At 37.7% G+C, this 25,136-nt stretch overlaps 2 protein-coding genes across 4 annotated transcripts in view; one reads left to right on the top strand and one right to left on the bottom strand.

Moving 5' to 3' along the window:
- Positions 1 to 25,136, top strand: part of LOC307133598 (craniofacial development protein 2-like) — a 1,416,430-nt gene that overhangs the window by 1,335,104 nt on the left and 56,190 nt on the right. The window lies entirely within an intron of this gene.
- Positions 1,070 to 25,002, bottom strand: hcn3 (hyperpolarization activated cyclic nucleotide-gated potassium channel 3). Of its 3 annotated transcripts, none has more exons than XR_013817491.1 (9): positions 24,656 to 25,002; positions 23,816 to 24,353; positions 13,319 to 13,751; positions 10,025 to 10,186; positions 8,673 to 8,891; positions 8,437 to 8,583; positions 5,628 to 5,868; positions 3,131 to 3,860; positions 1,070 to 1,415 (listed from the first exon to the last, which is right to left on the bottom strand). XR_013817491.1 is itself a non-coding variant. In XM_079829072.1 (8 exons), the coding sequence occupies exons 2-8, from the start codon at positions 24,313 to 24,315 to the stop codon at positions 3,646 to 3,648; spliced, it is 1,917 nt and encodes a 638-aa protein (XP_079685198.1). In that variant the 5' UTR covers positions 24,316 to 24,353; positions 24,656 to 25,002; the 3' UTR covers positions 1,642 to 3,645. The 3 variants fall into 3 exon arrangements, 1 of the variants encoding a protein (XP_079685198.1); XR_013817492.1 differs by lacking the exon at positions 1,070 to 1,415 and adding an exon at positions 1,648 to 2,106 and having other exon boundaries at positions 2,352 to 3,860; XM_079829072.1 differs by lacking the exon at positions 1,070 to 1,415 and having other exon boundaries at positions 1,642 to 3,860.

The following is a 25,136-nucleotide window of genomic DNA, read 5'->3' on the forward strand; positions in this document are numbered from 1 at the left end:
CTTCTGTTGGCAAACTTGGCGTGCTTATGGCACCTAATCCACAAAAACGGCCTGATTAATATATACAATGTATATCAGTTATTCATTTAGTTACTAATTATTTTATCAACCTATCAAATCTAAAAAAGGAGAAACTCTCTGTTTTCAAGCTGGTCAGCTCCATACATCCCGCAACAGTTCAGCCAGTCCAGTGGTCCTAACATAAACAGTTGTTCTGACTGGTTTACCTAATAGACCAATCCTGCATTGAGACCTTATTAACATAGCCTACGTACACATACATAAATAAATGTAGAAAATTTAATTATTAAAAAGGATACTTTTGACAAAATTATTTATGTATTCATTCATTTATGCATATCTGCATTCATTAATTAATTTATTTATGTATTTCTGCATTTATTTACTTATGTCAGCATTTAATTATTTGTGTATTTATGTATTTATTTCTACATTTATTTATTTTTTTACTTAATTCTGCTTTTACGTATTTATTTATTCATTTTTTTATACTTAAGTAATTTCTCGTCCTCCATACAAGTTTGTCTACAAACACACAAATAAATAAAACTGCATGATATCGTTGTTACAATAATATATGCCATCTTTAAGGATGACAGATTTAAGACAACAATATAATAACAAAGAGAAGTCGTGTTTACAAATTGGAAACTCAGAATTCAGATTAGATGAAGTTGGAAGGGGCGTGTCTATCGACTAGTGATACCTAAAGCAATAATTCACCTAAAAATATACTGTCATCATTTGCTCACCCTCAAGTTGTTTCAAAACCAGTATGAATTTCTTTCTTCTGCTTAACACAAAAGAGGATATATGTTGAAGAACGCCGGTAACCAAACAGTTGATGGGCCCCCATTGACTTCCATAATTTTTTTTCCCAGAAGCCAAATGGGGCCCAACAACTGTAAACTGGTGACACGTCGTTCGACATTATATTATCTATGGAATGAAATCAAACAATTTGAACTGTGACTTAATTGTCCAAATGCTTTTTGTAATCACTTTAGACCACCTTTGTCGTATATAATTTCACCCCTGAGTATAAATTGCACGAACATGAAGTGTAGTTTTATTTAGTATGAAAACAATGAAATGAAGTAAACTGTTTCATTCCTTGAAAATAATAAACCAGGCAGATGACATGACGCATAATATTCTACCAAACTGTATGCAGACTCATAAACAACAGTAACTGTATTTTACAATACAGTGTAGTAATTTATAAATTATGAATAATTTACTAATATTATTGTATAGTTTAAGGTGAATTTTAGTAAAGAATTTCTGTAAAAATCATTATAATCCTATGCATCTCACTCCTAGTGTATTGTTGCAATCAATCAAAATAAATGTTTCCGAAACACGTTCTCACTCCCAACACTTGGTCAGGACCCCTTGGCGTCACTTTTTAACGCACAGGGTCGCCGAGGGGTCCTGACCAAGTGTCAATGTCTGACTAGTTGTGAGTGAGAACGTGTGCCCAAAAACAATCTCTATAGTGACGTGGAAACATCAAACTTTTATACCCAGAATTTTTTCCATAATACTCATAATCCATCTCTATAATATCACACATTACATGGGATAAAATATATAAATATATATATATATTCCAACCACAATGTTACTAACAAAATTTTATTTAAAATTAATAGTTGCTCCTAGGTAGTTTCCTCAAAAGCACATCTGAAAACAACTTCCACTCAAAGGGTTATTTTCTTCATAACCAATTTTCCCAGATGACTGAGGACAAACAGAAATGAGTTTAATCAGCGATTATGTGATTAATATTGTTTAATACTTTAATATGAAGTTAAGAGGACAGTGGACAGGATGTCCCAGCTTATAGCCAAGTCTTTCAGATGACATCTTTTGTTACAGTGCATGATTCTTAAGTGCTCAATGTTGATCCGGAAAGCAGATAGAATTCAGTTTAATCTGAGCTTATTGTGTTATTGAGCTTACTGAGTTATTGTATTGTTGAACATCTACTAGAACAATTATTTTCAACTTTTTTTGTTGTTGTTGATTGATTTAACTCGATACATTCAGGGTCACCGTGATTTTGCCAAGAAAGACACGTTCCTGGATTAAAATAATTTGTTGGTCCTGGAACAACATTCCTATCTGAAAATGTAGTACTAACCCCTAAACCTAACCCTACCTATAACTTATCCCTAAAATCAGAGGGAAATGATAGGTGAATAACACTGATGTAGAAGCTAACCCTGCTTATAAGCCTAAACTTGACTGTAAACTTTGGTTGGTTGGAATGTTGATCCAGGACCAACAAAGATGTTGATCCAGGAACATGTACTTTGTGAAATCACGTTCACTGGAGGGTTTGACTGAAACCAATGTCAAAGACATTAATATTAATGAGTTAAACATACGCAAAACCACATTGGAGATGCTTTGCAAAATTCAAATTTTACCGGGAGCAATTCACTGACTAAAGGCTGCTACAACTTGAAACTATACATTCTCAGAAGAAAAGGTTCTCTATAGAACCTTACAGGGTTCTGTCGGGCGCTTCATCCTTTTAGGGGTTCCCATCATTTTATGGATTTTGTTTTAATTTATTAAAAAAAATTGAAACAAAATTTTCATTTTGATTAAATGTTATGAATTAAACAGCTGGTAAACAAAACATGTTGGCTCAACAAAAAAAGAAAATAATGCAACAGTTTGCATACATTTTTTGAGTTGTGACAACTTTGAGTGAATTTACGTTCAACCAACAAGCTACATTGAGTTAGAGGAACTAAATAATTAATTTGTAGCATAAACACACATTTTTAAGTTGATTACTCAAAGAATTAAGTCACTCCAACTACCAGAGCCCTGGAACCAATTCATTTGATCTATTTAAGTTCAAATGAACAGTTATCATATCAGAACTCTACAAAATTTTACTTAAAAGGTTCGATTTAAAACAATATATTAGAATTTGTAACTTTATTTAAGTTGTGGTAACAGGTCGCCGAATTACTTTTTAGAGTGTACTTTATAACAAGAAAATGTGAAATAACCCATTAAATATGAAAGTATTATGCAATCATTTAAGACATTTCTCCTTATAGAACCTTTCTGGTATGAAGTCAGGAACCCTAGGCTCTATATATGGACCCCTTTTTTCTAAGAGTGTAGGAGCCCAATCGTAATGAAAAATAAATAAACTGTTGTAATGTTAGGCTATGCTTTATGCTATGCTTATTTAATGTAATTGTATTGTTAATTAAACTGTATTGTAATATATATTGTTGCATACATATTGATTTTGTAAACACATTGATCAAGGTCCCTGCTAAACTAATGTTTCTGACTGAAATGAATTACATGGATCCAGTAGGATATCAATAGTCAGCTAAACATGATCAAAACTATTGGACTGATATTGCTTATTTTTACATTGCTATACATTGCATTGTCAAATAAAGAATAAGAAATGAAAGCTATTTTAATGAGATAAAACCACACCATACTGCAACTGTACATTGTCATTAATGTCAATTATGTGGACACTGTAACACTTTCCTCAAAGTTTTTTTCTACATTCATTCATCTTCAGTGAGTCTTCGGCCAGTCAAAGTTCACCCAGAGAGAGTTCATGTGAAGAATCCGTCATTCCCCATCATCCTCCATGCTTTTGTGTGAATTCACAATGCTGTTTCCCTCACGGTCCAGCCGGTCCACTGCCACGCTCTCAAACGCCCTCCTCATTAATGGGTTCTCCTCTAAGACCTCATTAAAGCTGTCCACACTGAGCGAGTAAAGTCTGCAGTATGTGTCGGCTCTGACAGTGGCTGTGCGACGGCCACGGGTCAGTAGACATATCTCTAAAAAAGAAGAGGAGGAACAGAATAGATTTAGCTCAAATCTGATTTGTATCAAAGTCTAATGCATATTGAGCTATTATCTAAATATCCTAGACAAGCGTTAATGTCAAGCCCTATATACACTATATTACCAAAAGTATTTGGACACCCCTCCAAATCATTGAATTCAGGTGATCCGAACACTTCCATGGCCACAGGAGTATAAAATCAAGCACCTAGGCATGCAGATGCTTCTACAGACATTTGTGAAAGAATTGGTCGCTCTCAGGAGCTCAGTGAATTCAAGTGTGGTACTGTGATGGGTTGCCACCTGTGCAAAAAGTCAATTCGTGAAATTTCCTCACTACTAAATATTCCACGGTCAACTGTTAGTGGTATTATAACAAAGTGGAAGCAATTGGGAACCACAGAAACTCAGCCATGAAGTGGTAGGCCACGTAAAATCACAGAGCAGGGTCAGCGCATGCGGAGGCACACAGTGCACAGAATTCACCAACTTTCTGCTGAGTCAATAGCTACAGACCTCCAAACTTCGTGTGGCCTTCAGATTAGCTCAAGAACAGTGTGTAGAGAGCTTCATGGAATGGGTTTCCATGGACGAGCAGCTGCATTCAAGCCTTACATCACCAAGTGCAATGCAAAGCGTTGGATGCAGTGGTGTAAAGCAGGGGTTTTCAAACCTGTCCTGGAGGACCCCAGCACTGCACATTATGTATATCTCCCTCATCCAACACACCGGATTAAACTCATGAGCTCATTATTAGAGACTGCAAGACCTGAAGTGGGTGTGTCAAATATGGTAGACATACAAAATGTGCAGGGCTGGGGGTCCTCCAGGACAGGTTTGAAAATCCCTGGTGTAAAGCACGCTGCCACTGGACTCTAGAGCAGGAGACGTGTTCTCTGGAGTGATGAATCACGCTTCTCTCTCTGGCAATCCGATGGACGAGTCTGGGTTTGGCGGTTGCCAGGAGAATGGTACTTGCCTGACTGCATTGTGCTAAGTGTAAAGTTTGGTGGAGGGGGGATTGTGGTGTGGGGTTGTTTTTCAGGGGTTGCACTTGGCCCCTTAGTTGGCACTTGGCCCAGTGAAAGGAACTCTTAATGCTTCAGCATACCAAGACATTTTGGACAATTTCATGCTCCCAACTTTGTGGGAACAGTTTAGGGATGGCTCCTTCCTGTTCCAACATGACTGCGCACCAGTGCACAAAGCAAGGTCCATAAAGACATGGATGAGCGAGTTTGGTGTGGAGGAACTTGACTGGCCTGCACAGTCCTGACCTCGACCTGATAGAACACATTTGACAGAGAAGAGCAGAGACTGCGAGCCAGGCATTCTCGTCCAACATCAGTTCCTGACCTCACAAATTCCCATAAGCACACTCTTAAACATTCCCAGAAGAGTTCAAGCTGTTATAGCTGCAAAGGGTGGGCCAACTCCATATTAAAAGTTGTATTTGTTAGCATTAGTTAATGCACTGTGAACTAACATGAACAAACCAATGAACAGCTGTATTTTTATTAGCTAACGTTAACAAAGATTAATAGTACAGTAACAAATCAAATGTATTGCTCATGGTAAGTTCATGTTTGTTAATACATTAACTTATGTTAACAAATGAGACCTTATTGTAAAATGTTACCAATATTATAAACATTAACATCATGATTTTTTGTAAAGCTGCTTTAAAACGATGTGTATTGTGAAAAGCACTAAAACAAATTTGACTTGGCTTAAAAGCATCTAAGGAAAAACAAACTCACCCCCAAAGTAGCAGCCGTCATTCAGTTGCTTCTCTTTTTTTTCATGAGTGATTACACTGACACAGCCATGCTGGATGAAGTACATCTTACGACCGAGCGTCCCTTCACGGATGACCATATCCCCTGGCTGAAAGACCTCGAAGCGTAACTTTGTGAGGAGCACTGTGACAAAGTGAGGATCGGCATTTGCGAAGAGTGGCATGTTAGCTACCAGCCCACGGCAGTTATAGTTCACTATCTCCTGCAGGTCAAACACAATACAAGATGGATCAGGCATACACATCCATCCCAATTAGCACACATCAAGCTGTTTAGTTCTAGAAGCTAAGAACTGACCTAAGATTAAAATTTGTCCTATTTAATTGAGACATGCATTTTAAAGTGAAACAGGATATTAAACTTGCAACCTTTATTACATTAATCAACATGGTTTACTATTAAACTTTTGGTAGGGTTTTTAGAAAGGCTACATTACATACATTTTGGTCATGTCAATTTATGTCATTTAATTTTAATAATTTTTTTATATACAGTCAAAAATTATTCAGACACCAGATATAATTTTATTTTACTAGTGGGTGCAGGACCTAGTTACTAGTTCATTCTAGTACTCGTTATACTAGTTCTCATACTAGTTCTTACATTAATGAACTAGCAGTACTAGTTCATTAATGTAAGTGATGATAGCAAAATTAAGTAAACTGTGACATTTTATACTCAAAAATACTTCATACAGTGGACTATCAGTAAAATTGATACAAATTTGGGACACTTTGACCTGACCATGTTTTGATTTAAGTGTTTTTTCTTTAATTGCTAATGTGAGCTTTTACACCACAGACTGAACAAAATGAAGCATTGCTTGGTAATTGGTTGACCTAAATTTGTATTATCTAATTGTTTGCTTAAATTTAACAGCTGACTGACAGCTGATTGTAAACCATTACATACATTTCTATTCAAAGTTATCTGACATTATCTAGATGAATTTGTTCTTACACAGTTAAAGTCATAGTTCTTGTCATATTTTATTACCATTTTCTAAACTATCGCGAATAAACTGTGATAATGTGAGAAAATGTTGAAGGTGTCTGAATAAATTTTGGTTTGACTGCGTGTGCATTATATATATTATATATATATATATATATATATATATATATATATATATATATATATATATATATATATATATATATATATATATATATATATATATATATATATATATATATATATATATATATATATATATATATATATATATATATATATATATATATATATATATATATATATATATATATATATATTTTTTTTTTTTTTTTTTTTTTTTTTTTTTTTTTAACTGACAAATGAGTCATTCCTCTGTGACTTTTCTGTCTCTATGATTTACTTACTCATATTTTCTATAAAATGAGTCATGTATTTATAAGAAATGGCTTGAATTATATATTTAGGTCTTCTTTATCACTTAAACAGATATAATAGACATTTAAAATACTATTTTCTATTTTACACACCTTTTTATTGATATATGCATTCAATTGTATCATGTCCTTAGTGCAATGATGAAATTATGATAACCTCAAAATATTTTAAAATTATGTTACAGACTGGTCTAAACTTCCTCTAATCATACATATAAATCATGTGAAACTATAGGTTTTTTGTTTTGTTTGTTTTTTACAATTTTCTTAATTTACCATGTCCCAGAAGTCTTATTCCACCCTGTTAGTATGTAATTTCTCGACTTCCAACTTCAACTGTATACTTAAGTAAGCTTTAACGCTCACTCCTACCTTTTTTAAATTTTTTGAAATGTTATCCTGCTTGTCACACTCTTAAAGTCTGTCCAGTCAATAAAATGTAAAAAAATAACTGACATAGTCATAGCAGTTCTGTTTATCTGTAAAAGGTCAGCTAGCTAAATGTTGATCACTCAAAGAGCTAACGCTAACTTAGCTCAACATTTTCTATAAACCTTACAGGGTGGAAATTTGAATATATATATAAATATTATATATATAAAACAATATTATATACAACGGAAAGCTCATCCACTGTTAAAACCTGTTATGGTGTCCAACCTTGTTATAAGTCATTTTTAAATAATAATTTGACAGCAACGTTAAATATTTTGCACACTTATGACTTATTTTGGGGGGTGAGGAGCATTAACAGCATGTTATGTTTTTGAGCAACATTTTTGTATTATTTACCATGCTGTTGGCAAAAATGAGTACAAAAAAGTACCTGTTAAAAATGACAAGAATTGTTTCAAGAATAATAAATACAACAATGGCATAAGGGACATATAGGCTATAATATCCAAGAAAAACTTGTTATTGTTTAACATTTACATTATTAACATTTTGTGATAACTACCTTCACGGCCAGTGTCTGAACAATATATCCAAAATTATAATTGTTTTTGAGTTTCTGAGCTTGACCAATATGTATTCCTAATAGTTAAACATGTCACTATTTTGGTAGAATGCGAAAAACATGAAAAACATGTACTTTAAAAAAATTAATTATTAATTTAAAAAAATTAATTAATGTAGTGTGTATGTCTAGTTGCAGTTGGTTTGAAATGTTATCGTAAATTTAGAACAAATTGTAGTGATAAATCATGATTTGTGTATGAAATGTGTGTATGAAAACGTTTATAAGTAGATTTTACGCACAAATAAGCACATAAACATGGTTAATGAATGAGACACAATGTCTAAATAGCTACTATTGGCTATTGGCTAACAATAGCCAATGCAGCCTTGGTGAGGTCAAACGATAAGGAAAGAAAAACCTCTTTTAGCGGGTCACTGAGTTCTCCAAGGATATTGTCCTCATCAAACATCTTGCCCTGGAAGCGGTGCTCATAATAATCATGGATCCTCTGCCTCATGTCAGCTGGCAGCTTGTGGAAGGACATGTACTGTTCCACCTGCTTGTACTGTAACAAACCAAACAACCAAATTGTTGACCAAAGAAAAAAAGTTTGTCTCAAAAAATGCTTTAAAATAATTACTGAGCAACTAGTACCTTCTCTTGATACTGACGATGGGAAGCATCCAAGGACTGGACCAGGTTGGTGGCATTGCCCAAGAACATGGCGTAGCAGGTGGCGCCAATAATCATGCTGATCATCGTGAGCCAGACGTCAGTTGGGCTCTCAGGAGCCTGAGCGCCATACCCGATACACAGCATGTGGCTCATGGACATAAAAACGGCATAGGAGTATTGGACGTCCCAAGTGGAATTCTGAGAAAGAGATATTGATAGTATGTAAATTTAAAGCAAAACTTAGGGTGTGTTCACACTTTGCGGTTTTGGTTCGATTAAAACGAACTCTGGTGTAATTGCTCTGTTAGTGCGGTTCATTTGACTAAGTGTGAATGCTGCCATCCGAACCCTGGGGCACACCAAACAACCCTTTTCAGTGGGTTTTTCTGTCACTCCTAAATGAACTCTGAACTCTTTTGACTGAAATATAAGTGCAATAAGACGTGAAAGAGAACTTAGTTTAATACTCACGGGACTCACCGTCTGACATCCAGCTTTCTGTGCGTGTGTTTCGGATGTGTGCACTCAGAAAATCGTATATCAGATATTTAGACTTATATGGCTTTAAAACGCATGCAGATAATAAACTTTCATGACAATGAAGAACTGCAATGTCACATAAGTGTGACAGCGATAGAGATGATACTCAAAATCAATAGATGTCTTAGTCAGAAGCACGAGCCTCTTCTGGAAAGCGGGGTGGGGAGCAGCAGCTCATTTGCATTTAAAGATATATGCAAGAAATCAGTATCATTTTCCTTCCACTCAAAAATGGGAACTTTAAATGAAAATTATCTGTACGGTATTTTGAGCTGAAACTTCACAGACACATTCTGGGACACTTGGACAAAATGATGTACTATCTGGCATGTTTCATTGCGTATTGAATCCAAGCACAACTACGTACAGTAATATAATGACAAAATCTTGAACACATTTTTAATAATGTTTGAATAAAGGGTAAAGATGTACATTTTCCTAGGCCGGACATCACTTTTGGCCACTACTGTATATATCGAGTTAATTTAGCCCAGCGCACAGCATTGTTTTGAATGGTCGGTAAGTTCCATTGCAAAATACATGCCATAAAAGCTGTTTTTTGTTTTGTATATTTATGTTCGGTCTTAAAAAAAATGACGGTGTGAATGTTAAGCGACCAGCAGAACCAAAAGAACTGAACTACAAGTGTGAACACACTATACAACGCTTTAGGACTTTATTTAGGGAGTAGAAGTGCATTTTCTGCATTTCCTAACAAACTAGCACGTTTTTGAGACATTACCCAACAACCTCAAACATACCTAAACCTAAAACCTAAAACAACCTCATACCACCATGTTGTTTTTGGAGACCCAGCAGTTTGGTGGGAAGTCTTGCAACATGGGCACCATGAACTGAAAGCAGCCATCCCAGTGACACAGCAGCAGCATCATCCCAATCAGATTCACTATGCGAACCACTGCGCTTGCAAGGTCATAGGTCATATGGAAGATCTGTGGGGGAAAAAAGTGAGAGATAGTACAGTTAGAATTAGAACTGTTCTGAAAACGCACTCACAATTACTGTTGTTTGGCAATTATTGGAGGGTGAAATCCAGTTATTTCAATAGGAATCCACAGAATCAGGAATTTAAATTTCTTATGCAGATTTCGCAAAAAGGGTTCAAGTTGGTCACACAAATTAGCTGTGTTGACCAACAGAAAGCTTCTTGGTTTGATAGTGCACCTTTACTCCTAATTATTTTTAACGTTATGGCTGAAAAATGATTAAAGAAAAAAAACCTACTCAAATAATTTGCCACTGGAAGTATTTTTGTGTTTTGTGTAGTTTATGTGTAGTAATTTTACCATAAATGTTTAACTAATCGAAGCAATTTCTGTACGAAAATGCAGGTTTTATGCATACATATCTGCATACAAGCAGTTCGATAAAATTAACCAATAGCCAGTGTTGGGGGAAACGCATTACAAGTAACTTGAGTTACATAATAATATTACTTTTTCAAGTAACTAGTAAAATAACGCATTACTTTTTAAATTTACAACAAAATATCCAAGTTACTTTTTCAAAAAAGTAACACAAGTTACTTTTCGACATTAATTTGATTGACAGCTCTCCTGTCCTCATGTTGAGAGAAATAAGTGCAGAGGTGTGGGTGTGTGTGTGTGTGTGTGTGTGTGTGTGTGTGTGTGTGTGTGTGTGTGTGTGTGTGTGTGTGTGTGTGTGTGTGTGTGTGTGTGTGTGTGTGTGTGTGTGTGTGTGTGTGTGTGTGTGTGTGTGTGTGTGTGTGTGTGTGTGTGTGTGTGTGTGTGTGTGTGTGTGTGTGTGTGTGTGTGTGTGTGTGTGTGTGTGTGTGTGTGTGTGTGTGTGTGTGTGTGTGTGTGTGTGTGTGTGTGTGTGTGTGTGTGTGTGTGTGTGTGTGTGTGTGTGTGTGTGTGTGTGTGTGTGTGTGTGTGTGTGTGTGTGTGTGTGTGTGTGTGTGTGTGTGTGTGTGTGTGTGTGTGTGTGTGTGTGTGTGTGTGTGTGTGTGTGTGTGTGTGTGTGTGTGTGTGTGTGTGTGTGTGTGTGTGTGTGTGTGTGTGTGTGTGTGTGTGTGTGTGTGTGTGTGTGTGTGTGTGTGTGTGTGTGTGTGTGTGTGTGTGTGTGTGTGTGTGTGTGTGTGTGTGTGTGTGTGTGTGTGTGTGTGTGTGTGTGTGTGTGTGTGTGTGTGTGTGTGTGTGTGTGTGTGTGTGTGTGTGTGTGTGTGTGTGTGTGTGTGTAAACATGATGGTTATTGTAGTTCTAGACTAAATGTGAGCATTTATTTATCTCACTTGCACAATAAAGATTCAGTTCTCCTCAAAATGATTAAAATCAGTCAAATACAAAATCAGAGTACTATGCAAACCTCCAATAATTAAATATTGTTAAATAAAACAAATATTTGTATGCATTTAATCAACCTTTATTTACCAATGTACTTGCTGCTGACCTTTGATTCCGTTAAACCATGAGCAAAAAGATTTTTTGTTTTTATTAGTAAAACTTTTCTCATGCGTCCTATTCTTCCATTATCCAGAGCTGCGCCCTCTACTGTTCATGCGTAAATTTGCATTTTTATCTCAGCCTGAGGCTTATTATTTAAATTTTGGTATGAAAAGGTCTTTACATTTGCACAAAAAATTGAAATTTGTTGTTATAAAAAAACCTAAAAGCAAGCCCAGCCCAGGTGAGGAAAAGTAACGCAAAAGTAATGTACCGTATTACTTTTCTTAAAAAGTAACTAAGTAACTCATTTAGTTACTTTTTAAGGGAGTAACGCAATATTGTAATGCATTACTTTTCAAAGTAACTTTCCCCAACAGTGCCAATAGCCAATAAGAAAAGTCATTTCTGAAATGGAGCAATTTATCACATAAAAGATGATTTGATCAAAACGTGAAATAAAAACAGCTAACAGACATCTTCCCCTTAGAAATACACTATATTGCCAAAAGTTTTGGGACGCCTGCTTTTACATGCAAATTAATTTAATGACATTCCATTTTTAATCCGTAGGGTTTATGGAGTTGACCCACCCTTTGCAGCTTCAACTCTTCTGGGAAGGCTTTCCACAAGGTTTAGGAGTGTGTTTATAGGAATTTTTGACCATTCTCTAGAAGCGCATTTGTGAGGTCAGGCACTGATGTTGGACGAGAAAGCCTGGGTCGCAGTCTCCGCTCTAATTCATCCCAAAGGTGTTCTATCGGGTTGTGGTCAGGACTCTGTGCAGGCCAGACAAGTTCCTCCACACCAAACTCGCTCATCCATGTCATTATGGACCTTGCTTTGTGCACTAGTGCACAGTCATGTTGGAACAGGAATAGGCCATCACCAAACTGTTCCCACAAAGTTGGGAGCATGAAATTGTCCAAAATATCTAGGTATGCAACTAAGGGGTCAAGCCCAACCCCTGAAAAACAACTCACACCATAATCCCCCTCCACCAAACTTTACACTTGGCACAATGCAGTCAGGCAAGTACCGTTCTCCTGGCAACCGCCAAACCCAGACTCGCCCATCAGATTGCCAGACTGAGAAGACACTTGGTAATGTAAGGCTTGGATGCAGCTGCTCAGCCATGGAAACTACGCACTGTTCTTGAGCTAATCTGAAGGCCACACAAAGTCTGGAGGTCTGTAGCTATCGACTCAGCAGAAACTTTATGACTTCTGTGCACTGTGCGCCTCAGCATGCGCTAACCCTGCTCTGTGATTTTACGTGGCTGAGTTGCTGTTGTTCCCAATTACTTCCACTTTGTTATAATACCACTAACAGTTGACCGTGGAATATTTAGTAGTGAGGAAATTTCAGAATGGACTTATTGCATCGTGGCAACCTATCACGGTAACACGCTTGAATTCACTGAGCTCCTGTGAGCGACCCATTCCTTCACAAATGTTTGTAGAAGCGTCTGCATGCATAGGTGCTTGATTTTATACACCTGTGGCCATGGAAGTGATTGGAACACCTGAATTCAATGATTTGGAGGGATGTCCCAATACTTTTGGCAATATAGTGTAAGTCCAACTTAGCAAGTTTTAAACAACTATATTTCCTTCTTTGCTATCCTTGTCTTTATTACCTCTATCCATTTCTCTACTCACCTCTTCCCACTGATGAATGTAACGTATCAATCTGGACAAACGCAACAATCTGAGCAGGCTGAGGATTTTGGTGAAGCGGACAATGCGCAGTGCCCTAGCAGTGCGGTACACCTCTGACGACTCCAGCCGAGCCTCTATATCCACTATAAGGAAGATGTAGTCCACCGGAATAGAGGAGACGAAGTCTAGCATAAACCAGCCTCGCAGGTAACGCCGACTGATCACTTGCGGGTCCAGAATGATTTGGGAGTTGTCGCCTTCCATAATGCCGGTACGAAAGTTGAAGACGAGGTCAGCCAGGAAGAGGGTGTCAGAGGCCACGTTGAAGGTGATCCACGGCAGCGTGTTCTGATCCTCAAAGAAGGTGATACCCCATGGTAGAATTATGAGGTTGCCCATCATCAGGCAAAGCATAACCAAGTCCCAATAGAACCTGTGTGTGAAGATGCATGATGTAAGGACCAAAGGATGGATTCTGCCTGGAGTATGTATGTTAAAATTAATTTCTACAACCAACCATGTAAATCAAATGAAAGAAAGTACCAATATAACAACAATCGATAAGCTGAAAATTATTTTTATGTTATGGCCAATAACTGATACATAGCCAAAATTAAAAGTCTGCACTATTTAATCTAAAAAAATAAATAAAAATGAAACACTAAAAAAAAAATAGTGTTATTAAATTATTTAGAGATTAACTTAAATAAGCATTAGATGACAGTTATGTAAAAATAGGGGAAGGGAGCAAACAATGAAGTATCTTTATCATTATAAATACTGTATCATAATAATTAAATATTTAATATCAGTCAAACTATATACAGTGTATTTGTATGTATGTATATATATATATATATATATATATATATATATATATATATATATATATATATATATATATATATATATATATATATATATATATATGTATGTATATATGTATGTGTGTGTGTGTGTGTTAGGGTTGTGTGTGTAAATATCATGTATACTTGAATACACACACATACATGCACATTATATATTTAAGAAATATTTGCATGTATATACTGTATTATATATATATATATATATATATATATATACACACAATATTTACCAATAATAGTACATTAAAATATATAAAAATACAAGAAAATTAATATCAGTCAATAAGCAATATATCATACATCCCTAATCCAAACGCTAATAATTTTGCTCTTTTGTATGAACTTTGAAGCTTTTTAGTAGCTTATGTTGCCTCTAAACTAAACAAAACACAGGTTACTAAAATTATATTAAAAATAAAGAGGAGAAAAATTAATTTGCAGTATATCCCTGTGGTTTAAAGGTCTAGCCTGGAAACTTAAAGGTTACTAGAGCAGTCCTTCAGGGTGCTATACGGTGACCGTCTCTGTAACTTAATAAGATGCCGTCCTATGGCGACGTCCCGTGTTTCGTGGAAAAAAAAAGTCAACCAGCCCCAGACATTTGCAGATAAATAAAAGATTCTGTTCTAAGAAACAAATATGTGACTCTGTAAAGCACACCTGGTAATCTATCAAGGGCAAAATGTTTAATTCAAAATTACAAGTATAAAATAAACCATTCATTCAAATAAATATCAACACATATATTTACACAGAACCCTAGGGTTCTTGACAAAGTTTTAAAGAATGCTTTATGCCAAAAATATTCTATATAAGGAGAAATGTCTTAAATGATTGCATAATACTTTCAGGTTTAAAAGGTTATTTCAATTATTTTAGTGATAACGTTTGCGAACTGGAAAAATGTGAATTTAAATTTTAAAAAAAAATCCATAAAATGATCCCATGATGGGAACTCCTGAATAGTTTGACAGTATATACACTCTAAAAAAATGGTGCAATATAGCACTAAAAGTGGTTCTTTGGCTCGTAATCATAGGGGAACCACTTTAAGTGCTGTATAGCACCAAATCTTGGTGCTTCAGTGGTTCTTCAGCGGTTCTTCAAATGACTGAGGTGCTATATAGCAGTGTTTCCCAACCTTTTTTCAGTCATGGCACCCTTTGAAATTTTTCTCCATTTTGTGGCACCCCCTCGCATGCGTTACGCTAGGGGTGTAACGGTACAGATTGCTCACGGTTTGGTTTGTATCACGGTTTTAGGTTCACCGTTTCGGTACAGTTCAGTATTTGCTATGTTCAGGGAAAAAAGGACTACTGTCAAATAAAAATTAAGAAAATAATAAGAACAAATAATTTAAATACAAGCAGCAGCACAAATAAATACTATTGAGCAAAGATAGGCCTACTAATAAAATAAACTATGCTTTTCAGGTTTTTCAGGTACGTCTAACATTAGTTTCAATTACAGAAATTAATATGTATACATTGCATATTTGACTGTATAAATTAAAGATTAATCCTATTAAACTTGCAAAAGCTATTCAATCAAGAGCAGTGAGTGATGTTTTTTGTTGTTTGACATTAAACAGACAGCAGTAAAGGCTACTGCCCCTTTAAGACCTAATGCATGGATATGCGTCTTTCTCGACTGTATAAAGTTCACTTAAGGCATATACAGACTATGTCTGCTAAAATACTCATCAAGACGGACAGGTTGAAATACTTTTTGTGTGAGTTTGTCCGTTCAAGAGCAAGACTTGAAAGAGAACTCAATATTTCCGTGCTGTGAGACATGCGCGCTTTCGGATGAGTGCACAGAGACACATTTTCTCACAGCGCGCACGACTTCTCATTCGCGTCTTCTGGCACTACAACCGGGTGATGACGGCGAAAATGAATGGTCATATTCGAACATACGGCAACACTCGCATGCATTGAAAAAAGTTTACAAAGAGAGAATTATTTGACAAATTTGAAAAAATATATATATATTTGAAGGACTTTTGAACGGCACCCCTGCTCTCGTCAGACGGCACCCCGGTTGGGAAACACTGCTATATAGCACCGCTACCATATACAGAACCTGTTAAGATATGGTGCAATATAGCACCAAAAGTTGTTCCCCTATGATTACGAGCCAAGAATCACTTTTAGTGCCAAATTGTTTTGTGTATGCCTAACAGAACCCTTAAGGTGCTATGTAGAACCTTTTCTTCTAAGAGTGAACACGACCTTGAGCAAATTACGTCAATTACACGTGTTGCAAGACATTCCTCTCCATGTTAATTACTAAAGTGGTAATGGAGAGTCGTGAACATACTGTACAGTATGCGACTGTTTAAATTAGATATGCAGTCTTTTGCGCACTACCGTACATGGGCTCAGTGGTTTGAAGTTTCCACATGTGGTCATATTTTCCAAAGCAACGTCAGTCACCTGGAATGAGTGGGTACTTGAATACAGTTTTTAAAAGTTAAATACACTCACCTAAAGGATTATTAGGAACACCATACTAATACTGTGTTTGACCCCCTTTCGCCTTCAGAACTGCCTTAATTCTAAGTGGCATTGATTCAACAAGGTGCTGAAAGCATTCTTTAGAAATGTTGGCCCATATTGATAGGATAGCATCTAGCAGTTGATGGAGATTTGTGGGATGCACATCCAGGGGATGAAGCTCCCGTTCCACCACATCCCAAAGATGCTCTATTGAGTTGCGATCTGGTGACTGTGGGGGCCATTTTAGTACAGTGAACTCATTGTCATGTTCAAGAAACTTGACAGAAGAGCTTTGTCACATGGTGCTTTATCCTACTGGAAGTAGCCATCAGAGGATGGGTACATGGTGGTCATAAAGGGATGGACATGGCCAGAAGCAATGCTCAGGTAGGCCGTGGCATTTAAACGATGCCCAATTGGCAATAATGGGCCTAAAGTGTGCCAAGAAAACATCCCCCACACCATTACACCACCACCACCAGCCTGCACAGTGGCAGTGGTAACAAGGCATGATGGATCCATGTTCTCATTCTGTTTACGCCAAATTCTGACTCTACCATCTGAATGTCTCAACAGAAATCGAGACTCATCAGACCAGGCAACATTTTTCCAGTCTGCAACTGTCCAATTTTGGTGAGCTCGTGCAAATTGTAGCCTCTTTTTCCTATTTGTAGTGGAGATGAGTGGTACCCGGTGGGGTCTTCTGCTGTTGTAGCCCATCCGCCTCAAGGTTGTGCATGTTGTGGCTTCACAAATGCTTTGCTGCATACCTCGGTTGGAGTGGTTATTTCAGTCAAAGTTGCTCTTTTATCAGCTTGAATCAGTCGGCCCATTCTCCTCTGACCTCTAGCATCAACAAGGCATTTTCACCCACAGGACTGCCGCATACTGGATGTTTTTCCCTTTTCACACCATTCTTTGTAAACCCTAGAAATGGTGTGTGAGTGAAAATCCCAGGAACTGAGCAGATTGTGAAATACTCAGGCCGGCCCGTCTGGCACCAACAACCATGCCAGGCTCAAAATTGCTTAAATCACCTTTCTTTCCCATTCTGACATTCAGTTTGGAGTTCAGGAGATTGTCTTGACCAGGACCACACCCCTAAATGCATTGAAGCAACTGCTATGTGATTGGTTGATTAGATAATTGGATTAATGAGAAATTGAACAGGTGTTCCTAATAATCCTTTAGGTGAGTGTATGTTTTTATATCTTATGGTTTTCATTTTAGAATGAAAGCAACGGTGAACAAATTGGAGGTTGTTTTTATCAGTATCAGACAACTCCAAAGATGACAACTATTGACATCTCTAAAAACATGGCACTTAAAGGGATAGTTCACCCAAAAAGGAAAATTACCCCATTTATGATTTACTCAGCCTCAAGCCATCCTAGGTGTATATGACTTTCTTCTCTCAGACAAATACATTCTGAGTTATTTAAAAAAAATGTCCTGGCTCTTCCAAGCTTTATAATGGCAGTGAATGGAAAACGAGATTTTGAAGCCCAAAAAAAGTGCCTCCACCCATCGAAGCGATGCGTTTGTGTAAGAAAGATATACATATTTAAAACTTTATAAACCAAAATAACTAGCTTCCAGCAGACGGCCTACGCAAGTCGACTTACACCAGAAGAGTAAACCCTGATGCGATGTATAATGTAGGACGTAGGAAGTAGCATACGCTGTGACGCCTCTAGCGGTTCAAACTAACAGGGCTGGGCAACAAACTCAAGCTCCTCTTCTCTTATATCGAAATCCTCTGACAGTTCTCTTTAATATTTCTCATTTTAGACTTATAATTCATGACCGATGTTTTATTTAGCTCTATCCCCTGAGCTTCCATGCTCGTCAATAAGTAATGCGTCAGATCAGGGGTTACTATTTTGCCGTAAATCGATGTGTACGGTCGTCTGTCGGCAGCTAGTTATTTTAGTTTTAAATGTGGATATTTTTCTTACACAAAAGCATCACTTTGCTTCAGAAGGCCTTTATTAACCCCCAAGCGCCGTGTGGATTACTTTTATGGTGGATGGATGCACTTTTTCGGGTTCAAAATCTCATCCTCCATTCACTGCCATTATAAAACTTGGAAGAGTCAGGACATTTTTTAATATAACTCAGATTGTATTCATGTGAAAGAAGAATACACCTATGATGGCTTGAGGGAGTAAATCATGGGGTAAATTTTTATTTTTTGGGTGAACTATCCCTTTAAAGGCACTGAAGATTTTATCAAAAGTCATCCACTATATGATATTTCTTGCGTAAAATAAGGAAGGGAATTCATGACAAATCTGCTAAAAATCTCAATGGATAAAAAGTAGTAGTTTTGGTGGTGATTCAAGTTGTGATACATATCATGACCTTTTAACCTTTATCATGTCCGAGTTTAAAAATTAACATTGAATGTTATCAGTAAGTATGGAGTTGAAGTAATTAACAACAATGTTAACAGTAACTGGGCCAGGAAATTAAAAATGCATTTGATCTGTTGATTAAACAGGAGTAATTCAAGAGGCTCAAGTGTTTGTTTTACTGAAGCTAAAAGGAAGATTTTGGCACATTAAGCAAATTATACAACAGTAATTTAATTGGTGATTCTGGTGTATCATTAAATTGAATTAAGGATTCAAAAATGTTAGTTTTGATCTACTTATGCACACATATTTTTCTCTTTGGATTGTGAAACAGTTGTGAAGATTGAGTTCCTATTGCTGATCATGTCTTGCTCTCTGAAAACACAATCCGTTTATCCCTTGACATCTTACTGCTTTCTCTGCGTACGTGTTTCAGACAAAGAACATTAACCTGACACTCTGTAACCGAGTGGGTCCTTCCAGCCCATCCTTTAACAATGATACCCTTTTCTGGCTAATGGTAACTCTATAAGGGAAAGCGCTGTAACTGACCTGTGAGGAGCATTGTGCTTTACTGTGGTGATTGAAAGGTACCTGCTATTAGGACCTGATTTGTGACATAAGTGCTTGCTGACATTGTATGATAATTGATAGCAATGAAAGTTGAATTGCGAGGTGTTCTCTCACATCACAGCTATTCACTATTGACATACACCGATAAGCCAAAACATTATGACCTATGCCTAATATGCTGTTGGTCCCTGTCATGCTGCCAAAACAGCATCGACTCTACAAGAGCCCTGAAGGTGTGCTGTGGTATCTGGCACCAAGACATTAAAAGCAGATCCTTCAAGTCCTGTAGGTTGCGAGGTGGAGCCGCTGTGGATCAAACTTGTTGGTCCGGCACATCCTACAGATGCTCAATTGGACTGAGATCTGGGGAATTTGGAGGCCAGGACAACACCTTGAACTCTTCATCATGTTCCTCAAACCATTCCTAAACAACATGTGCAGTGTGGCAGGGTACATTTTCCTGTTGAAAGAGGCCACTTCCACCAAGGAACACTATTGTCATGAAGCCGTGTAGACTCTGCAACAATGTTTAGGTAGGTAGCATGTGTCAAATTTACGTCCACATGAATGGCCGGACCCGGGGTTTCCCATCAGAACATTGCCCAGAGCATCACACCCCCTCCTCAGGCTTGTTGTTGTCCCATAGTGCATGCTGGTGCCATCATTTTCCCAAGTAAACGCTGCACACGTACACGGCCGTCCACATGATGTAAAAGAAAATGGGACTCATGGGACCAGGCAACCTTCTTCCACTGCTCCAAGGTCAAGTCCCGACACTCACATGCCAGTGCCCTCTCAGTGTTGTGACACATTCCTCCAATAACCATCATTAAAGATTTTGCGTAACTTGTGCCACAGTAGACCTTCTGTTGGCTCAGACCAGACAGCCTTCGTTGCCCTCGTGCATCTATGAGCCTTGGCCGCCCAACACCCCGTCACCGCCGGTTTGTTCCTCCTCGGACCACTGTTGGTAAATTCTCACCACTGCTGCCCAGGAGCAACCCACAAGCCTTGCAGTTTCAGAGATAGTCTTACCCAGTCACCCTTCCATTACAATCTGGCCCTTGCCAGTCGCTCAGATCTTTATTCCTGTCCATTTTTCCTGCATCCAACACGTTGATTATGAGAACTGATTGTTTCATTAGCATCTGATCTACCCAGACCTTAATATGTGGCCTTGTTAAGAGATGATTAAAGAAATTCGCTTCACCTGTGACTGGTCATAATGTTTAGGCTCATCAGTGTATTAACCCCCCTAATGAAAATAAATTGTATGATTTTTTACATTATCTTAAGAAAATGTGAGTGGTGTTTGGTTTTGAAAACGTCGTCCATATGGCGCTAGGGTGGTTGCCAGAGCTCACTATGTGGTTGCTCTGTTCTGAGTGGTTGACGCAGTCAAAATAGTCCACCCTCAAGTCTCTATAGTCTACAATCTGAAATCATCAACAAATTGCATAATCTGAGCACCGAAACATAACCCTTGCTCCTCACCCTAAGTATGTACAAGACTAATAGTGAAGCATCACTAAAAATTGTTGTTGGAATTCTGTAAATACTCTACATTGTAAAACAAAGTGTTTGCACTTAGAATACAGTTTATATTTTTTAGTTGAAACTTATCTTAATTTAACATTTTTTGAATTTTAAGTTGACATGACTTAAAGTCTTGCATCATTGTAACAATTACCTAGCCTGACAAGCCACACCATTGGCTGGGCTCAATCCGAGGGGCGGGATAAACGGTTATCTTTCAAATTCCCTCTGCACGCAATAGGATAGCGCTACAACCAACCAGAGCAAAGAAGAAGGTGAAGCGGAGCTAGTTGAGAGATTAAACTTTCGCCGTATCCGGTCGGCAAAACTCTGAACACATCTTCCTTTCTTAAGAATGACTTCAGTGCCGTTCTTTGTTCTTTTCTCAAAGAAAAGCTTAACTCCAGGTCTTCCAGAGTCACGGCCAAAGCTGATTCGAAAGACCGCTGTTCGCCAGCTTCTTTGTTTACGAGTAGCACGTGGAACCGCCGCAACTCTGCCGTCATTATGTTAAGCCCGCCCACCGACTCTATACACGATGTGATTGGCCTGACTAGAGTTTGGTTTTTCCAGCTCGTACGCCAACTCTCCGTTGCTAGACTACCCTGGCTGCAAATTAGATTTGCTGCTGCTAGGGTGCGTCTAGATTTCTAGGCTAAGAATTGCCAGTATTAAGTAAAAAAAAAGTTCAGTGCAAATTGTCCTTTATTCTCAAGGCACATCCTCACCAAGAACGATAACTATATTAGCGTCCACACCAGTGGGCAATATCGTTCTGGGCTGTGTTTCTCAAAAGCATTGTGAGCTAAGTTGATCATAAAGATCATTGGTGGCAATGGTTCTATGATCTAGGCCGATGCGTTTGGGAAACACAGCCCTATTTATTCTGAGCACACTGCAATTTTGTCATCTGTCACTTTAAATGCTCAAGCTCTTTAAAGCAGGATGGATTCTGATTGGCTGTCAATGTTTTTATCCTTCACCAGCTGGAAAAAAAAGTTGTGGTGTGGACTGCTATTCTTTTATATTTAGAACAATTTTTTTAACTATATATTTATTGTTATCGTTATAGGCATAGTTATTGTCCTTGGTGTAAACTTATACACAATTATGTGCTTCATCTCGTTTTCTATGAGAAATGTACATGGAGCAGTATTGTTATCGTTAACAAAAACTAAAAATATAATTTAAAAAAAATGTAGGTTAACTGAAAGAAATTAAAATATTTCATATATATATATATTATTTCAGCAAGACAGCATTTCTAATTTTCACTTGGTTTAAACTGAAGTGCTAAAATTATTAAAAATAAAATAAAAATGACTAAAAACTAAATAGAAAAATTTCTTAAAAACTAATACAAATGGCACAAATACAAAAAAAAGACAAAAACAACTAAATTACAAACTGATTAAAATGAAAATGTAAAAAAAAAATACTAGTAACAATTCCAAATATAAATTTGTACTATAATATTATATTAACGATACTAAAATGACACTTGAAGAACAAAACCCTCTGTGAAAAAACACTCATGAAATGCATTAAAGGGTTAGTTCACCCAAAAATGAAAATTCTGTCATTAATTGCTTACCCTCATGTCGTTCGACACCCGTAAGACCTTTATATTCGGAACGCAAATTAAAATATTTTTGATGAAATCCGATGGCTCAGAAAGGCCTCCATTTGCAGCAATTAAATGTACACTCACAAGACCCATAAAAGGTACTAAAGACGTTGTTACAAAGTCCATCTCACTACAGTGGTTCTCCAATAACTTTATGAAGTGATGAGAATAGTTTTTGTGGCTCTACGTCATATTCTCGCACATGCGTCGTGGTGCTTCGTGAGTTCACGTCAGAGACCCAGACGGAAGACAAGAACTTGTTGAATAAAGTCGTTATTTTGATTTTTTTTTTGCACAAAAACTATTCTCGTCGCTTCACAAAATTATTGTAGAACCACTGTAGTGAGATGGACTTTTTAACGAAGTCTTTAGTACCTTTTATGGGTCTCTTGAGAGAGGAAACGTCATTGCTGCCAACGGAGGCCTTTCTGAGCCATCGGATTTCAACAAAAATATCTTCATTTGTTTTCCAAAGATGAACAAAGGTCTTAGGGGTGTCGAACGACATGAGGGTAAGTAATTAATGACAGAATTTTCATTTTTTGGTGAACTAACCCTTTAACTGCCACACAGAAACCTCAACAGTGGGTACATGAAACACGAAAAGGGTAACAAAAAAACAATCATTTTAACTACAGGAACAAACTCGTCCTAATAACAAGCAACAAAAAATAACAGCAAAATCAACAGCAGCTGTAAAAAAAACCTAGCAAAATAATTCACGCCCCAGTGCATGCTGGGAAAAGGACAAACGGGTCAGAACCTTTTTTACAGTCTAGGACCACTAAGCAATTTTTAAGAGTATGCATATTTAAACGGAAAAATATATAATTTTTGCAATGCCTCTTGTCAAACCAACATCTTTTTTAAATGAAAAAGAGGAATTGTCTTGACAATATTAAGTGAACTTTAAAAAAAATTGAGTAAACTTGGATGTTTACCTGATCTAATAATATTTTCTACAGTCGCAACAACACTCCCCATCGTTTGACATTCTGCCCTGTCATATTTTCCCTTTCCCCTGCGTCACTCACCTGAAGTCACTATATGGATGTATAATCCACACCCCAAAAGATTTGATCCTTTCTTGCTCGGCAGCGACACCCTTCGCACTCCCAAACATTCGCAGCGAGAACTTGTTGACCCCTGGCTGCAGTATGGAGCTGAACTGTCTCTGGAGAAATGTGGATTGGTCATCGAAGACCCTCTCCTCTGATTCGGATGGCAGAGGGGTTCCCCCCATTGACTCTGCCATGGCTTTGTTGAGGTGAGATGGAGCGGATGCGGTCACGGTGGTGGTTGCTGTTGTGCCATCAAACCCCGCAGTCACCTCAAGGGACTTTGAGGTGGGACTGGCCCTCGAGTCTGTCCGCTCCTGTTGGTGGTTCCCAATGGACAGCAGCCTTCGGTTCACATCCTCTCCTGCTCGCAATAATGTCCTCGATGAGGACCGCCAGCTGGTCAGGGAGAAGCCACCTCTGGAGCGGAGCTTTGAGTCACCATTTGAAGCCGGAGGCTGTCCATCACCATCCATAATTCAGATCTGATGTTAATGCAGGTTCAGGTTGATGACTAATTTGGCAGATTAATTGAGGAGAATCTCAGAATGAGGACATCATACTTTCCAAACACAGAATCCTTTTGTACTTGTAAAGCATGTAAGGTTTACTTACAAAACCTCAGGTTTTCAATATGAAAAGGTCTACATTTGATTTTAACCCTACTTAACACTCATATCATAATACAAACTCAACTGCTTTTTGAACGAAGTAAGATTTGTTCTTTCTCAATTAATATTATGTTGAGACAAAGCAATACAGGTCTCAGTTAGCACTTTCAAACATGTATATTTACTGTATTCACTGTAAGTTTACCAGTACAAACGGACTCTCGCGTGATCCAAAATCTTCCAAGGAGAATCCAGACGTTCCTCACTGCGTAATTCATCCGCCCTTGGAAAGTTCCTCTGGGAATAAGCGCAATTATAGTCAATATTATTCCCCTGTATCAACTTTCCACACGTATAACATCTCGCGCGCTGGCCAAACGTCCTCAGAATGAGCGCGCGGGTTGTCGTGTCATCAAATCACGCGTTAGTTATTAGATAAAGAACGGGATGAAACCCGCAGAGGTTTGAGTATAATCGGCTTCTTGAGAGCAGGCGCTGTCCTTATCTCCCTCTCTGCTGACACCTGCGTGTTATCTGTTCAACAAGCTGTCTGGATGAACAGGTAGGGGACAGCGCGTCACATCTCGGCGGCCCAGCTGGGGAGGAAATAGGCGGGGCCAACCTGTGCTAGAGTACACGGAATCCGCTGGAGGCTCGCAGGTGCGTTTACCTGAGGCTGATGTGAA

Source organism: Gobio gobio (assembly GCF_949357685.1).
Source record: "Gobio gobio genome assembly, chromosome: 11".
Classification (NCBI taxonomy): domain Eukaryota; kingdom Metazoa; phylum Chordata; class Actinopteri; order Cypriniformes; family Gobionidae; genus Gobio; species Gobio gobio.

What these genes read in the sequence shown, in the direction of transcription:
- hcn3 (XM_079829072.1), bottom strand. Translation starts at nt 24,315, where the DNA reads ATGGATGGTGATGGACAGCCTCCGGCTTCAAATGGTGACTCAAAGCTC. An exon ending in CATCCATATAGTGACTTCAG is followed by an intron (nt 13,752 to 23,815) that starts GTGAGTGACGCA and finishes CTTCACACACAG; the next exon opens with GTTCTATTGGGACTTGGTTA. An exon ending in TCAGTGACCCGCTAAAAGAG is followed by an intron (nt 5,869 to 8,436) that starts GTTTTTCTTTCC and finishes TTTGACCTGCAG; the next exon opens with GAGATAGTGAACTATAACTG.